The sequence below is a fragment of the Mobula birostris genome, chromosome 12 (assembly GCF_030028105.1).
Source record: "Mobula birostris isolate sMobBir1 chromosome 12, sMobBir1.hap1, whole genome shotgun sequence".
Taxonomy (NCBI): Eukaryota; Metazoa; Chordata; class Chondrichthyes; order Myliobatiformes; family Myliobatidae; genus Mobula; species Mobula birostris.
In genome coordinates this window covers 75,606,719-75,625,629 of record NC_092381.1, presented here as the reverse complement: position 1 = coordinate 75,625,629, position 18,911 = coordinate 75,606,719, and the positions used below count along the sequence as shown (strand labels likewise).

The following is an 18,911-nucleotide window of genomic DNA, read 5'->3' as shown; positions in this document are numbered from 1 at the left end:
GGTGCTGTTGGCCATCCTTACTGACTATAGCAGGAAGTTAGCCAGGAAGTCAAGGATCTATTGCAAAGGGAGTTGTTGAGTCCTAGATCCAAGTGTTTGGAGATGAATTTAACAGGAATTATAGTTCTGAAGGCTGGGCTGGAGTCAATATACAATAGTCTAACATTGGTGTCTTTACTGTCCAGATATAATAGTAGGAGTAAGGAGATGACATCTGCCATAAACCTGTTTCAGTGATAGGCAAATAACAATGGGTCAATGTCAGAGGCTAAAATTTAAGTGTGCCATGAAGAACTTCATAATGGTGGATGTCACAGCCATCTAGTGATAGTCATTAAATCACGTTCCCCTGTTATCTCAGGTAACAGGATAATAGTAATATTCCTAAAGCAGGTGGGAACATCAGATTGAAACAGGGAGACGTTAAACACTTCTGCAAATACACCAGCTGAACTGTCTAAAACAAAACATTTTGGAAATACTTGGCAAGGTGGACAGTTATCTTTGGAAAGAAAAATAGAATTAATATTTTTGAATCAAAACCTCATTGAAATTAGTCAAGAATTAACTTCTGATGTAACTGTTTTATTTTCAGAAGGAAACAACTCAGAAAGTATACCAGTATAACTTCCGTGAGTGGAAAGAATCTGGGCTTCCTGAAAGTCCAAGTAACTTTATCACCATGATGAGAAGCATCAAAGAAAAACTGTCAGTGCTTAAAGATGATCAAAATGGCATAGTACCACCCATCATTGTACATTGCAGGTAAAGTCTGCTAGCATTAAAGACTATCATTCCAGCAAAAGTACATTTTGAGTGCTTTTGAGATCATGCATCACCTTTCGAGGACAAAAATGAGCCTCAGTTCTAAACTTATTCTATAACCTATGCACTCACTTCCAAGGAATCTGCAACCCATGTTCTTAGTATTTATTTATTTGTTTATTTGTTTATTCAGTATTTACACAGATTGTCTTCTTTTGCACATTGATTGTTTGTCTATCTTTGTGTAGTTTTTCCTTTATTGTATTTCTTCGTTCTACTGTGAATGCCTGCAAGAAAATGAATCTCAGGGCAGTATATGGTTACATACACATACCTTTGATGATCAATATACCTTGAACTTTGAGCTAAGTAGTTCCTTTGGTCTGTGTGTTTTATTAGGAGGAATGTTTGGCAGAGGAGAATGATAGCACTTCTCAGGAAAAACAACATCTCATTATGAGCAATAACCACAAATTTAGCAAGTTTTATTGCAAAATCGTCCAAAATCAAGTTTATTATCATATGCCCAATACATGTATTGTAAAGGTAGAATGAAAATCTTACTTGGGGCAGCAGCTGCACAGATGCATAGCATAAGATAAACGGCACTTACAAGATAAACATAACATAACTTATCCACAGTTTTTGAAAAAATAACACAACACTGAACTAATATGAACCAATTTGAAATATTCAATTTCCTATTTTGTTTATTCGCACAGATTGTCTGAAACATTTTGGCTAACTAGACTTACTGAAACTATTTTCCTCTGTAAGGTCTCATGGAGAGCCAGCCGTTGAGAAGCAACAAACTAATCAATCAGGAACATTAGACAAAGGAGAATTACCATGCCTCATTTCAATTTACATTCAAAGCCAGGTCTCAGAGGAAATCTTGTGGGAGACAAATACACTCTGTGAAGAAAAAAAAACTTTCTCAGTATGTCTTCACCAGTACTTTGTCCACTAATGGATTTGCATTTTGTTAAGAAGTGCTGAGAATAATCATAATCCCCACTGTTTAAAAACAAATCTCTAAGAAAGCCATTGCTATGTATAAGGGTTTGTGTGATCTCCCTGTGACTGCATGAGTTTCCTCCGGGTGCTCTGGTTTCCTCCCACATTCCAAAGACCTACAGGTTAGGAGGTTAATTGGTCACACGGGTGTAATTGGCCAGCACGGGCTTGTTGTGCCAGAAAGGCATGTTACTGTGCTGTATCTCTAAATAAGTAAATAATAAATACTAAACTCTTCTATCAATTCCATAGTGAGAATTGCAGCATCAACTTGACTTAAAGCCAAGAGCAAATACATCTGAATGTAAAAGTCACAGTAAGATCAAAGTACTGGCTTTTGCATGTAAACAGTCTCTAGCAATCACCATAATTAAGGCTGCAATTGAACAGCCATGCATGGCGTTCATATATGCAGAGTTCAGTGTGAGAATTTTCAGGTTGCTTTCAGAATTGCTCTTTTCCACCACAAGCTTCGTTGTAACTCAGCATGCACATAATGTGTGGAATGGTACGAATTGCAACAAACGCTACTTGATATCACTAAAATTCCTAACTATTCAAGTGTAAGCAAATCTTTAATGGCAGGTTTTAAGTACAGTACTGCCAATATCTGTGGTTCTGAACATTACCTTTTAAAACTGTTAATCTCATTCATTTGTGGTTTTATTATTTCTATCAATATTTAAAAGAGTTAAAATTGCACGCTTAACAAACAAGAGAAAATCTGTAGATGCTGGAAATCCAAGCAACACACAGAAAATGCTGGAGAAACTCAGCAGGCCAGGCAGCATCTATGGAAAAGAGTACAGTCGATGTTTCGGGCTGAGATTCATCAAGAAAATTGCACACTTTCTCTTTTTTTAGTTTTGTTTTTCTTTCAATCTTGTTACAGAGACTCTCAATTTCTGGTCATGATTTATGTATATTTAGCATCAGATGTGGGTAAGGTCAGAATGTAATGCCCATTCCATCCTGCCCGTTAGAAGGTCATAGCGAATCAACTTCATGATTTGCAGCAGATCTTCAGGTGAAGATAGAAATATCAGTTATTTCCTTTAATGACGAAGGATCAATGTTCAGACAAGAGCCATATTCTGTTTGAAGACAGAGCAATACTTGATCTTTCTAATCTTTGGGAAATGAGGAGTATTATGAATGCTGATGGTTTATTTCTAATTAATCGCCAATAAAGGAGCAAAGTAATGGCCTCCCCCTAACTGATTCATCTCATTAATCATCCTGACAGTACTGTCGTCAGCTAATTAATTTTAAAAAGATTCAATCAATGCACTGGTAGGATTTAATATTTGAGAATAGTATATTCACAAGCTACTGTGCTGCTAATAGAATTATATCATGTATAAAAAATCTTATTCAAAATACCAAGGGGTAAACTCCAATGAAGATCACATCTGGGAATTGCACCTGAACTCTAGATCCAAGATTTCTGGATAAGTTACTGTGAGACAGTGATCTGCAGATATGTTGTCATTGTGTCTTTCCCCATAATTTTTGTTCAGGGCATTACAGGGCACTACTTGTGTAGTGCCAGGTTAGAAGTTCAGAACCGGTCTTGGTGTTGTGAGGGTCTTATTTTAACACCGTTGCAATGGAAGGGAAGATTGTACAAGGCATGTAACTGGCAGTCTACTGTGCCACCTGTGTACCCGGGACAACTTGGGTTTCTTCATGTTGTGAAACCTTCTTTTCTTTCAGTGATGGATCCAAGCGGACAGGAATGTTCTACGCTCTTTGGAACCTACTTGACAGCGCAGATAATGAAAAGATAATAGATGTTCTCCAGGCAGTCAAAGCATTGCGTAAGCAGAGACCTGGAGTGATCCCAACCTTTGTAAGTATTGCTCAGCCCATCCCACTCATCGTGTTCATATACTGCACATCTCTGAGTCCATCATCCACTTCTCTCTACATCATCCTTCACATCTGCTGACTATATTTGCAACAGAAATAATTTTCAGGATGAAATTAAGTTGATCCATAGTATTAACTTTTCCCATGAGATATGTGTTACCATTAATGTGCCACTAAATGCATCAACCTCTATGCAATTTCCTTTTTCCACACTCTTTTAAAGCAATGTTCAGGTTTTGCATCCACTACCAAGAGGTTTGTAAATGATTCACTTGGACAGGAGAGCCTGCTGTGCTGCTGGGATTTATGGTGCAACTGATTTCCCCTGCCCTTCCTCCATTATGCGGCTTTGATTAGAGATTTCTAGTGTAAAATGTTGAAAAGTGCAGGTCAGATGGAGTAAAATTCCATCAATCTGCTATGCCCAGGACTTTGGTGTCAGGCTGACAGATATTCTGAACTATTGGATATTATTCCATGTCATACACTATTTTATTAGTAAGTTTAAAGGGAATATTGGAAGTGAGAGTCTGGTGAATTCCAAGGGAGGGTAGAGAAACTGAACGAAGTGAATTTAACAGTAGCACAGGTTGTGTTAAAGGGAAAATGGAGATCAGTACCCAGTGAGCCCGTTCATAACCACTGGGATTTCTAAACTGTCAGTCAGTAGATTATTGGAGTTTTACTTTGTGAGAAAAAAATGGCAGTTCCATCACTGACATCATTAAAAATATGATATGAGAATTCTGAGTTTTTGGCTAGAATGTAGTTCTGGGTGTAGAACCTACAGTCTTGAGTGCAGGGATTGCCAACTTCTTTAATGCCATGGACCCCTTCCATTAACCAAGTGATCCTTGGACACCAGGTTGGGAACCCTTACTCTAGTGTCTAGACATTAACAAGAAAACTAACAATGTGTTTGATCTGTTTTGACAGGAGCAGTATGAGTTCCTCTATGATGTTGTTGCTAACACATACCCTGTGCAGAATGGGACATTAATCTCTGGCAATGGCTCATCACAAACCTCTGTTGAAGTCATCTCTGAAACCCCCTTGGAAAACAAATCCCAACAAGAAGCCGGTTCTGATTCAATAGAAAATAAGAAGAAGGCATCTGCTGAGGAAGACAAAGCTAAGTCTGAAAGCAGTAACATCAAACAACCAATAGAAAATCCTACTAATGGACCTATAACTAGTGATGAAAATGTGTGAAAAAAGCTGTTGCTGTGCATGCAGTACTGGTATTAATCAGTATTTGTGTTACTAAGAGAAATGCCTAAGTGTGGCTGTTAATTTTTATTTGCATGAACTTGGTTTATCACTGGATGCACCCAATATTTTTGCCAGTACACAGTTCAACAATGGCAATCAGCTCAAACGTAAGTATGAATGTATTTCCATGATGATATTAGTTTCCTAATTTAAAACCTAGTTTAATGTTTTTGGTCTTTCAAGTTACACCAGTAACTCTAAAATAAAGCAAAAAGACCTTTTAAAGAAAGAACTTTATATATATATAAATATATATATATATATATATATTTTATTGTGTGTATTGAAAATCTAAATGCTAATTTTGCTTGGGGATGTATTATTTTTAGCAGTTCATATTTTAAGATATGGCAAAAATGGTCATGTATTGAGTGTGAAGAAATTTGGCAGTTTTATTAAGCCCTGTAATTTTTAGCTTTTTATAATGCAGCCATTTTTCAATTTACAAATTATTTTTATAGTTATTTTTTCCAAGTTAAAGCTGTGCAGTTGATCTGCTTAAAAATGATAATGTATATAGCTATAAGAAATTAGATCAAAAGTCATTATATGGAAGCAAACTGATTATTTGTAACAGATTCATAAAACGGCTAATCATTTGTAAATGGAAGTATCACAGTTCACTGAAAAAGACCACAGACATGAAGCCTGATTGCAGAACAGATTCAGATTCAGATTCATTTATTTATCACATGTACGTCAAAACGTACAGTGAAATGTGTCGTTTGCAAGTGCAACCAACACAACCTGAGGGTGTCCTGGGGCAACTCATAAGTGTCGCCACACATTCTAGCACCAACGTAGCATGCCCACACTGTTCAGCAGAACAACACAAGCAACAATAACAATACAACAACATCAACTAAACAACAACAAAACAAGCCTCTTTCCTCCCACCCACATGCACAGACTGACCTCCAACCCCAGGGCAGACTGCCTCTACAGTCCTTGGTCCAGCACTCTGTCTCACAGACATTAGGTGCAGACTTGCAGTTGCCAACCGGCAATCATCAGGCCTGTAGATCAACCCAAATGGCCACAGAGCAAGATAAAAGTTTATGTTTAAATCAGTATTTAAACGTAAAAGAGAAACCTCATTTCAGGTGAGGTGTCTGAGGAACAGTGCAATAGTGTGGTAGCATCAGATAATGTCACTGGAGATTTGTGGAAAAGATTCAGAAAGTGCTGGAAAATCTCAGCAGGTGAAGTATTATTTGTGGAAAGAGACGTGGTTAATTGTCAGAAATGAGAAAGGGTCTAGGTTGCAGAAACGGTGAAGGAGGGCGATGGGTTGAATAACATGGGAGGGAAGTCTGGGGATTTATGGGTTAATAATCCAGCCTGCCTGACATGTGGTAGAGCTCGAAAAAATGGCCACTCATGGTGATGTGAGAAGTTATAAAGTCTTATCAGAGATGTACTGTGAATCTTTGTTGTAAATTGTCCTGGGAAGGAAAGGTCTTGGAATCCACCAATAATTCCATTTCCATTTATCAGTGACAAGGAAAATTATATGTCCCAACTGAGGTAAAAAATAACTCTGAAAAATAAACTTAAAACCAAACTTTTTCCACAGATTTAGTTGATTACATGTTCATTAAGAACTCCTAAAATATTCTGTGTTCAGTGACAATTGCTGCTAGTATTTTTTTTTTTGGTTCCTTTGCTGTCAGTAAATGGTGATAAAGCTGTTCCTGTTGATCACTTATAATCAGCTTTCTGGCTTCATGTTAACATGTTTCCAATTGAGATAAATTATTCTTGGAGTAAGCCTTGATTTCTTGCATTCCAAATAACTCCAACAATGGCAAGCTGTACAAAGTACAAAGTATGACCTCATTTCTATAATGTAATTCATGACCTCAAGACATCCCAGAGTGCTATACAGCTAATTGAGCAAGTTCTGAATTGATGGCACTGTTTTGATGTAGGAAATACTGCGACCAGTTGTATCAAATCATAATGTAATAATGGTTTGCAATATATATTTTAATGAGGTTTGTTAAAGGTTTACAAATTGGCCAGGACATCTTGAATTAGCTCTCTCTTTCTTCTGCAAAATGTTGCATATGATTTTGCATCCTCTGTAGAGAGCAGAAAAGGCCTGGCTGTCCATTAAAAAGTGAAGTTGATTTCCATATTATAACAGTGTTATTTGATTAGTAGTTGAGAAAATGCATTGCTTCAAATAATGGAAAAATGATTTCTAGAAATTTGTTTGGCTTGTTGCATTCAAACTGGATTCTGTACATTTTACTCAAGATAATGCTATTTAATTTTGTTTGGATTTTTTTCAACAGCTTACAGTTTTCTAATGCATATTTCTTTAATTCGGACGTTCTTTGTACAACAAAAGATTTTTGTACTAATAGTGTTCTTGAATAAATTAAATGTCACATCATGTTGTGCAGTGTGACGATAATTGATGTACATGTCTCAGTGCAGGAGCTAATATAGTTTAACATTTCAGCCCCCCCCCCATTTCATTTGCATCACTTTGGAGACTGTGAACAATAACGTAATGTCAATCATGTCTCAGCATTTAATAGTTTTAAACTGTCTGCAGTTTATTTGGACAAAAAGCAATTTGTTGAGCTGGAGGATGATGGGGTCAGTAATGGGTAAGGCTACAGTTTCTAGCCACTGTTAATATGAAGCATACAGACCATTCTTGACCTACCTTGTGAGCAGCTTCCCTTGCAGTTGGTGACAGTGACCTAGGTTCATGAATGGAAACTAGCTGGTCAGGAATCCTGCAGCCAATTACTAATGGTATGAACTCAGATTGAACAGCCTCCCAACACTCACACTGAAATGGCAAACCACCACTGTGATGTCACTGAATCCTCTATCTGAGAAGCATCTGTGAAAAAGATGGAAAGCAAAATTGCCATAGATGTGAATAACCACAATGTTCAAACTCCAAACTTTGAGAATCTGATCAAAACAAGGGACTTCAGAGGATTTACAAGTGTGTTCTTCTGAACATTTAAAGCAGCAATTAATGAAAAAGTGAACTATGAACTACTTAGATTTTATGAATGTGGAAAAACTATAATATATCATAAATTATTAGTTCCAGTTATCTTCAATTGGTCCTTTGGTATTTTCTTCTGCATCTTCAGATCCTAGCAAGTAACAATGTTTAGTACTGTGACTGGCATTTAGATGTAACATCTTCATACCCCAAAACAGTTTCCATCCATTAAAGTAATTTGAATATTATCCCTAATGCAGTAGGAAACTCAGCTGTCAGTTTATGCACAGTAAGATCTCATCATTTTTTAGGCAGCTCCCGAGATCGATGATTACTTACATCCATTCCAGTTTTGTAGGTTCTGAGGTGTCAGTCGAGGGCAATGTGGGAACTGCAGACTCTTCTGAGGAAAGCAGTAGTTGACACGTTGTGGGCGCTTAGTGAGCTGGTGGGCCACTTCCACTATTTACACTGGGCCTCTGACTATACCCAAAGCAGGCCATCTAAATTCTCAAATACAGCACAATTCTTCTCCATTTTTGCTTGTAATCATGACTGGAGCGTAGTTATTAGCCAGGACAGTAGTGGGAATACCTCTTCTGTTTTTCTTCAAAATAATGTCTGCAATTTTGACATTTATTTTCTCAGGTATTTGTGGGTATTTAATCTTACATGATGTAGTTCCGAGAAAATAATGAACCCTAAGTAGATACATACAATGTTTAAATGCTATCTGGGCAAGTACATGGATTGGAAAGATTGGAGTTCTTTCTGGCCAATGCCCTCCAATCTACAAATCAGTGAACAGCAATGAAGCAAGGGCAATGGAAGCAGACCAAATAGAAGTATTTGACGTTGCCATATGTTTGCAGGAATGGAGGCAGCCATACTGTGAGCTGATTAGTGAACTGATTCTTGCTTCGGGATAACTTAAGCACAGCAAATGAACATGGACACAATGAGTTTTCTACTGAGACCATTTTCCGATGAGAAGTTATTTATTACGTTAAATGCGGGTTTGGGGGAGGGACATCCTATTATTTGGTCAACTTGTTTAGCCGACCTGGTTTGAACCAGTCTGAGTTGGACAGAACAAAAGACACAGGGCTGAAGAGAGAGGCATAAAGCAATACTGCTTCTAGCCTTGGGCCACTTCCAATAAGAAGCTGACACAGGTCAATCAGATGACCTTGAGCCAATAAAATTGAACCATCATAGATTGATCTGATCAGGGAAAAAAAAAGACTGGAGAATTTTGGGAGGACAGGCAGAAACATCTCTGTGGAGACCAACCATTGCAGAAGTGGATGACCCTATGTTGAAAACATGGAGATTACATTCTGATCAAGAAGAATGTCTGACCAGCGTAGACCCTTTTTTTCTAGGTACTGCCTTTTCTATTTGACTGCTCATGGAGGATCTGGGAATCCTAGTGGGTGTACACACAGGTATTTAGATTTGTAAACTCACATGCCTTTAACTATGCCTATAAAGGTACTTGTCAGTAAATGTGGATTCTCTCCGTGCCTAACCTATCATTATCATTGAGTTTAATTGTCTTAACAGAATTAGCATCCCTATTTGGGGCTCGAGGATAAATCACCTCTGTTGAATCAGCAGGTGACTTGAGTCAGACCATCTAAGTGAGGTACAGAGAGATTTGGGGTTGGGTAGTTAGCTGTTACTAACCCAAGATGAAGAATTTGGGGAAGTCTGCATGTCCCAAGGACTAGGATTATTTTGAATGGAGGGGACTCCTCTAAAAATCCGTATTAGGGAACTGCCCGCAACACAGGGACATTGCTGGTCACACCGCTGGTAAAAGGAAAACCACTGGTGAAGCTCTTTGGAAGATTGCTCAAGGAAAATTGTCAAACAAGGAACTTAAGTAATTACAGAAGCCAGTAGCAGTTGTCTCTTTCATTGAGGATGGGCTAGGATGTTGGCAGAAAGCTAAAGTAGAGTGAGACAGATTCAAACTGGAAATCTGAAGACTTTACAATGAGGTAGTGCACCTTAAAGAAAAGGTTACTGATTTACAGGGGCAGTATGGATTCCATGTAAATATACTTGTTTGAGCTGAAGGGTGAGAACTGATTGCGGAAAAGAGTAAGCAAGAAGAAGAAGCCCGAATAACTAAGAACAAAGTGAGAAAACATTGCAGTAATTTAAAGACTGCTATGAATGTGACACAGAAATAAGTATGGCAAAAGAAAAATAACACTGGAGATCACACAAAGTCTTTAAGGTGGCTACAAAAGCTGTATGACTAACTTGCTGCCCAGAGAGGAGTAACGTGTGCTTTTGGATCCGGCAGAGGGGAGGAAGGTGAATATGCAGAAATGGATTGGAGTGATTTAGCAGATAAGGCGAACGGATATGGATATGATGAGGAGCCTCCTCCCAAGGATCCCCCACTGACGTATAACCAAAATGAGCCGGTGCTACCATTTGCATGACTGCACGCCCCATCCATGATGATATGAATCCGTCCACCATCCTAGGCTCCAGTGGATTACGTGCTCCATGATCACCAGGCTTGAGGCAGGACACGTGGAAGGTCGGCGTGATCCTGAGGGCGGTGGCAGCAGGAGGTGGTAGGTGACTGGATTCATGCAATGGGTAATCTAGAGGGGACCAGTGAACGGGAGCGAGAGCTTGAGAGAGTCGATGTGCAGGAGCTGATCTTGGGTGGACAGCTAGACACGATCCACAGGCCAGAGCAGTCTGACTTGTGGCACGGTTGGCAGCTAGGATGGCCCTCCAGGCCCTCTTCTAAGCATTTTGGCAGCAGCAAACCAAGGCCCTGGCAGATGGTATCTCCACCATTGCCTTCTCCGCAGCGAGCAAATGTAATGTTGAATCAGGTTTGTGGGCCCAGAAAGTGAAACAGAAAGCTTTCTCTGTGAATGGGTATATTAAATCATTTATTTACAAAGAATAAAAATTTGACCAAACATTCAAGTTCCTCAAGTTACAGACACTACAAATCTGAATATTTAACAAGCGTATGCACACTCAACAAACATACTTTGTTAAAAGTGCATGTAGAGTATTGCTTCCCGATCATCATGTGCATCCTTGCCTTAAACAGAGGAGGAAGAGAGCAAGCCCCTTCCACATACTATTTTATATACTCAAGATATTTGAAAGTGGACCCCAGTCATCTATCCACATGGAAAAGCAGCTTCAGCTTCTAAACTAACCAATCAGAGTGGAAGTGACTTTAAACAATCAGAATAAGGCATGCACCCATAGGACACTCCACCCCCGCTGAAAACTGCAAAAGTGATGATCCAACCCTCAGACTTGTATGACACTCACGAATTGCCAACTAAGTTACACATAAAACTCAAGAGTACAATACCCAGTACTGTAAACCCAATAGTCACCTCCCAGTATACTAGAATAGAGTGCCAGTCTCCCTATGCCCCAAAGGATGTCAGCCCCACCCTGGAATGTAATAGCTAATGAGTTGGTCCCCCACTTAACCATATATACTGACCCTGAGATATGGTCAACCAGGGGAGTGATGTTCACCAACCCATCAAGAGTGTTGGTGCAGCATTCTTAACCAATGCCAGCGCCAGCCACCTCCCTTTGTGAGCAGGTAATCCAAGGTAATTGAAATCAGTTCCCAGGATAATCTAACTGTACCCTGCTGAGAAAGGCTATCATTCAAAACATCCTTCCCTTGTAATACCCCTCTTACCAACCAGCATGGGTAAAGTTTTCATCCAGGTTTACATATGGCACCACATAACAACTGCACCACCCTGTGGGAACAACGGGCAGGCCTACTAAGTGTCCAGCTTCACAACAGCATTTGGCATTGCCACAGTCATCCCAGGATACTGTTCCTGTTCACACTTACTGTCCACCTTGCACTTTGTACCTGTACTCAACATACCACCTACACTAACACCCCCGGTCAGGTGTGTGAATCACCTTAAGAGTCAGAACATCCTAATTAAACAAATGGTACATGGGGAAATACCAGCCCTTAAAACACTTACTCCACCAAAACTATTGAGGCTCAACTCCCTTAGGGCTGTTACCATACTCTGGGCTAAGGTTGGTTGAAATAGACTACTCCCTCCTAGCTCCCCCAAAACAGAAAGCCAAAACCCAAGAAACCAGATAATTTCCCCCAACAGTTTTTTCTTGTCATCAAAGGGATTGATATCAGTGGTATCCCTTCTGTGATGTAGACAAGAAGTCCTCATTCAAATTCAGCCATCTGACCCATTGGTTCAGTATGCAAATTTGAACACACTTCACAGGAATGTATGATAGGATCTTCCACCACAAATTAGCATAAACACTTTTCCATTCTGTAATGCAGGGAGATACAAATGTGCTCACTCCTGATTAGTCACTGTATATTTAGAAAACACAAAAACAATACAATTGCTCCCCAAATGCTCAATTCCCTCTGAAATATGGGCATCTCATATCTAGAATAAAGTTGCCCAGATTTCAACTCAAATTTCATATGGCCAGTATGAACAATGAATCATCTGTAAAAACCAATTATATGGGGAAAAAAGTAACAAAATAACAGATTAAGACACAGTAAACACATAACAGATTTAAAAAACAAGAAACAAAGTGACCAACTAAACAAACACAAGAAGCAAAGTAATAGGTTAAACATAAAACACAAAGCCCAGGCTGTATTCATCTTCATTTAAAGCTTCACATAGAACCTGCAAAAACTTAAAACAGACCGTTCATTTCTCAGAAGAGAAACAGCACTTATCACAGAACAACTGATAAGGAGTAAGCAACTGGGTGGGGCCTAACACATTCACAGCGTCTCTTAAAGGCAAACTCCATGCATGCGTGCACATGCACACGCCCGCACACATAGGAAGGAAGTGACTGGAGTGTGGAACTGACATTTCTCTAACTTGCAGTGTAGTTGGTTTTCGAGGAGACCAAACTGACATGGCAGGCAAGATTCAAAGTTCAAAATGCACATACAAATTATCAAAGCATGTATAAATTATGCAACGAGATTCACCTCTTTACAGGCAGCCACAAAACAGAGGCATCAGAAAGAATCCAGCACAAAAACAAAAAGATTGCCAAACACCCAATGTGCAGAGAGAGAGAAAGAACAAATCATGCAAACAACCAAAGCAAGCAAATTGCTTCAGAACTGGAGTTTTACGAAAGACACAAAAACCAAGCATTACTTCAGCTGGTGCAGGCAACAGCCACAGTTCAATGCCAAGCTGAGTAAATGTTGCGAGGTCACAGATGTGAAGCCAGGCGTTGCTGCAGCTAGCAATGCAGTCTAGCGTAGAGCCAAGCAAACATTACAGAGCAGCAAGCAAACTTGGCCCATACCTTGCCTCTGGTCCTGACACCCAAACCCAGTAATTCATAACAGGGGCAGCCACATTCTGAGGGGGTGTTAGGGGAAATGGAAGTCGTCGGGGGGTGTTCAAGATTCTTGGGTGGGGGGGGATGGTAAGCAGCTCACTAACTTCAGGCATGAGACCTGACTCTCTGTTAGTGGAGCAGGCACTTCCAAGAAAAAAGAAAAAGCATGGGAACTCAAGATGAACCACAACTCTGCAGGCTGTGGGCACTCGTCGTCACAATGTGTCTAAAAACTCAGCAATCTCATCTGATCTTACCAAACAAACAGACATTATTGGAGATGCATAAATTAGCAACCAGCTTGCCCAACTGTTAAATTACATGAACGGCATGGAATGAGCTCATGTAATTTAACAGTTGGTATGTCAAGTACACCCCCTCAACTTTCTCTACAGATCTATGGAAAACAGACTGCATAACGATACAGCACTGGCTGGAACCAAATAGTGAAATAAAGCCAATCAGTGAACCAGCTGACCCCAAAGATTTCTCTTGAGATGTTCAAAGTGACCTCAACTTCATATGTGCAGTCAAGAACCATCTTTAGGGATTATGAGACCTTACGTGGTTGGACAATCACACCAACTGGAATTGTATAAAGGTAGCTTGCCAAACACCGGCTCTATCCCAACTAACATTCAGATTCCAATCTGAATCCTTGTCAACGTAATTTTCACTTTGTGATCATCTTCATCTTCATCTCACCGTTCCTTTGCGTGCTACAACCATCGGTGTCAACTCACTGTCATCATCAATATCCAATAGACATTCCTAGTTTGTGTTAAATTTTCATTTTAATCTAGTCCTGCTAATAATGGATGAATACATAAGACGCGATCTCTATGTGTCCAAAGGTTGAGAAGCTTTGAATTCTAATACTCCTAGGGAACAGAAACTACAGAAAGTGCAACAACACAATGTTACGTACCTGGAGTATGGTTTTATTCCATTTCCATCAGATCAGTGTCTTATTTGTAATACTGGACTGTCTATTGAAGCCTTGAAAGTATCAAGATTGCAAGAACATTTCCATAAAAGACACCCTGTAAAGGCTATTTAGTTATTACTCAGTTCCAGAAGATGAAAGAAACATTTGAAAAGCATTGCACAGTCAAGTCATTTGCCAAGAAAGCCAAAAATAACCTTGATATGTGGAAAATCTCAACTATTCACAAAGCTACAAAAAACAGAATTTAGGATACAACTGGATGAGTCAACTGTGCAAGCCAGCAAGGCAATGCTAATGGCATATGTATGGATTATCAAAAATGGAAAAGTTTATGAAGAGGTTCTCTTTTGTAAATAGTTAAAAACAATTGTCAACAGAGAACCAATCTACGATGAGTTCAAAATGTATGTTGAGGATAAAAATATTCCAAATAGGAACATGATTTCTTGTGCAACGAATGGAGCACCGTTCAATGACAGTTCACCACACTGGTTTAGTGGCATTTATGAAAAAAGAAATTCCAAGTCTGTTTGCAGATAAAAACCTTAGCCAATGACTTTTTCAAGCATTATTCTTGTAATATCTGATATCAACGAATTTAAAGCTCATCCATTAAATAGAATATTTCATCAGTTATACCAAGATAACGATGAAGAGTTTGAATACTTGCTCCTTCACACTGAAGAACAATGGCTGTCAAAAGGCTCCTGCTTAAAACGCTTCTTCAATCTTTTTGACACTGTGGTTGAATTTTTGCTCAAAGCCAACAAGAACTTGGGAAACACAATTGAACTTCTACATGGAGATGTGGCATACCTAGCCAATCTGTATGACAAAATGGACATTCTACATATGAAACTCTAGAGTGAGCATTTCAATTTAATCCAGGCAAAAAGTGCAGTGTCCACTTTTATCAGAAAATTGGAAATATATAAGCAAAACATTGAAAGAAGAATGTTCTCACAGTTTCCCTGCATGTAAGGTATGGCACTCTCTTTCACAGAAGGTGATTTGCAGAGTACTACTTATACCTGCAATCACTGAAGAAGGATGTTCAGAATCAATTGAAGGATTTGAATGATCTGGAATTTCTGGACTGAGTAATTAAACCATTTCTTTGCAAGGTAGAAGAACAGGAAGAGAGCTTTGAAGAAGAAATTATTGAAATACAGAATGATGAAAAAACAAAAATTCTTTTCAAAAATGTCAGCCTTTGTGTTATGGGGCTACACTGTCATATGAAGTTTCCTGGTCTTTGGAGAAGAGCTAAACTGCTCTTCATTGCATTTCCACCCTCCTACCTTGTTGAAAGAGGCATCAGTGCAGCGAACCACATACTCACAAAAACAGAACGGCTTGGACATTGTTACATTTGGGGACTTAAGGCTTTTGCTGTCACAACTTGAACCAGGGAATTAAATCTTGCTGAAAACCATCAAACTCAAGGATCGCATTGATATCGAAGCTGCTGTACAGCTCACAGGTATTGTGTAAGCTAGGTTTCAAGAGAAATAAAAATTTAAAGCAGAATCATTTTTCTCATGTTAGCATATGATAGACATGTTTTTACATTATGGGGGCACCAGAATGTATATTGTGCCTAAGGGGGGCATTGACAAGTATGAAAGTGCTTTAGGGGCCTTGGGTTCTGCCCTAACGTTTCCAATCAGGCCTGGTGCTTAAATCATCCAAATATCTGGTCATTCCTTGCTCTCAGAATGCTCAGAATCCTGGAGACCACTGCCATGATTTGGCCCGTACCTAATCTTTCCAGTGGAGGCTAGCATAGGGACTTTCTTCACTCTCAGGGACGCCACGACTCTGCCTTGACTCTGCTTCGTCCTCGACTCCACTTGCAATGACCAGGCCTTCCCTGTGCCTCCCCCACCACTAGTCCTCATTAGCCACTGCCTGCACCTCCACCTCCACTTGTCACAACCACCCTTTGCCCGCCTGTCCATTGTCAGCATTGTTAGAATTGATCGTTATTAATAAAGTGTTAATAGTAAGGTATATAGTAGTTCCTTTTGTTTTTTTATCACCATTAAGTAATCATTGGGCATCACCAGTGCCATCTTAAACCAAAACATTTTGGGGGCCCTTGGAGAAACTGAGGAGGTGATTGAGTCAGACAATCCCAGGCTCCAAGGGATGCCTGTCAATGGCCTCGATGCTGAAGGGATGAGAGATAGGCTTGGTAGGGAGTTCAAGCTGCACACATAGACTCTGATCCAGAAAGTTGTCTGCTGCACCAGAATCCAACAGAGCCTCCTGTGTGAATAGAATGATTGGGGTGTGGATAAAGGCAGAGAGAGTCAGTTGGCTATGTTTCTCAAATGAGTGGCTGGAGGAATCTTACCAGACAGAAGGCCCCTCATCTCTACCTGGTGGTTCCATTTCCAAGTGCAGAGGGCATTTGACGTGAGGGTGATCAGCTTCTCTGCAGTAAGAGCAACTTGTTTCTCTACTGACACACACACACATCCTTTGGAGGGAGTGGCTTAAGGGATCCCTGTATGGGTTCTGGAGGTATTGCTGATGCAGGTCCTGCAGCCTGAAATGGTTCTGTGAATGCAACTGGGTTTCTAGCTGATGATCTGGAGGGTTGTTCCATCAGAGGTTTGTCAATGCAGAGGGCCAGAGTGATAAGGCTTTCAAAGTTCGGTGGGCATCTCCCGGATAGCTCATCTTTAAAGTGCTTTGCGATGTTGTGAGGTAATGGGCCAGCAGTGCTTCTGCGTTCTGCTGTGAGAGTCCTGAATTCCAGAATGTAATCCAGCACCAAGGGGAGCCTTAACTCAGACAAAGTTTCTGATCCATTTCCTCCCTTCCACTTCACGGACGGCCATAAACCTCGCATATCTCAGCAGTAAATTCCTCATATTTATTGCAAATGGTGGTTTTGTTGTCCCACTTACCAGTGGCCCAGGTCAGAGCTCACCCAGTCAAGAGAGAGATGACAAAGGCGATCTTGGTCTGGCCCATACAACACAGAAATAGCTGGAGCTCAAAGTGTAAGACACACTGGGACAGGAAGTTGAGACATTGGGTTGTAGATCCATTGAAGTGATTGGGCACCAGAATCCATGTTGCTGAGGGAGGAGGTTGACTGGTGTGAGGTTGCTGTAACAAGATGGAGAATTGGTTGTGTTGTTGAAAATAATAAGCCACAAGAGGCCACAAAATGAGAGAGAACAGATACTAAGCACTGCAGGCAACAAGGTTACTGAAGGCTAGAAGCAACTAGTTGGGGTGGCCAGCTGGATGGGTGAACCAAGACTGTGGATGAGATCTAGGTTTAAATAGGATGCAGGTGATGAGTTGGAAATGAATGGCATGTGACTTCTGTTTGTTGGAAGGAGACTGCGGAGGTGTTTGCCTGTGCAGGCCTAACAAGAAATATAAGCATGGACATTTGTTTTGTTGTGTCTGTGTTTTTACTTTGTTTCCTTATCTGTTTTCTATGAAATTTTTGAGAGAGAATCAGATTTCACGCTGGCTGTGTGGAATCTGGGTTAAGGTGATGGAAATCTGTGCATCTCTATTCTGTACATGAAATACCCATATTTCAGAGGGAAGTGGGCAATTGGGGAAATTGCTTATTGAAAGACAGTTAAATTGTGAATTTGGAATTGATATTTTGGAAGTTTGGAATACTTAGGGAGCAATCCTGAATGTTGTTTTGACTAACAAGACTGCTTTCTTTTTACAGAACATAAAAGTTGTTGCTCAAGGCTTTTGACATATGGATTTTGAGAATGAGTTCTTTTGAAAATAGTTTTATTGCAATTATAGTTTTTGTTGTGTAAATTACAAATAAAAGTTCAATTTTAATATTTCCTATGGTGGGAGAGTCTAAGACCAGAGGGAATACCTTCAGAATAGAGAGGTGTCTTTTTAGGTGGAAATGAGGAGGAATTTCTTAAGCCAGAGAGTGGTGAATCTGTGAAATTTGTTGCCACAGGCAGCTGTGCATGTCAAGTCTGTTTGTATGTTTAAAGCAAGGGGTTGATAGATTCTTGATTGGTCACGGCATGAAGGGATACAAAGAGAAGGCAGGAGAGGAAAAATAGATCAGCCATGATGAAATGGCAGAGCAGACTCCACAGGCCAAATAGACTAATTTTGCTCCTAAATCTTATTATCTTGTGGTCTAAAACAACACAGAAGTGTACAGGTGCATTGGATGAATTCCTGCGGCGATAGCAATTTGCAGCTAGTTCACCATTTTATAACACTGATGTGTTATTGATCACGTGCTAACTTGTGTGGTTCATTTAAATGCATGATTTGGTACTCTGTTGAATGGCAATTTGTCTTTTTTATACCATTTTAACTATTTCCATGAAACTTCTGCTCATTGGGACAATCGCTTAACTGGGTCAAAATGTACTGGACTCGATGTGTCCCATTAACTGGTGTGACGGGGTCCTGAATTACCCCTATGAACTGTGCTTTTGAAAAGAGAGAGAGGAGGGTGCTCAACCACAGACACCTGTTAAAAAGAGAGAGAGAAAGAAGGAGAGAGAGGGACGAAGACTGCTCACAGTTTGTTTATACTTTCCCAAGGACGTTGCCTGTTTGTACGTTCTTACAGAAACAGAAGAGAGGAGCTGTTATTTGAGAGACAGTTGGTACTCAGTACGGGGAGATAAATAGAAGATCAGA

General features: G+C 39.9%; 1 protein-coding gene across 20 annotated transcripts in view; it reads left to right on the top strand.

Moving 5' to 3' along the window:
- The window catches only part of ptprc (protein tyrosine phosphatase receptor type C), a 158,451-nt gene extending 151,124 nt beyond the window's left edge, over positions 1-7,327 (top strand). For all 20 annotated transcript variants that reach the window (XM_072274166.1, XM_072274167.1, XM_072274165.1 and 17 more), the window contains 3 exons: positions 596-765; positions 3,499-3,634; positions 4,591-7,327. In XM_072274166.1, the coding sequence (XP_072130267.1) occupies positions 596-765; positions 3,499-3,634; positions 4,591-4,866 (582 nt within the window). In that variant the 3' untranslated portion in view covers positions 4,867-7,327. The remainder of the gene's footprint in view (positions 1-595; positions 766-3,498; positions 3,635-4,590) is intronic.
- Positions 7,328-18,911: the final 11,584 nt, after the last annotated feature.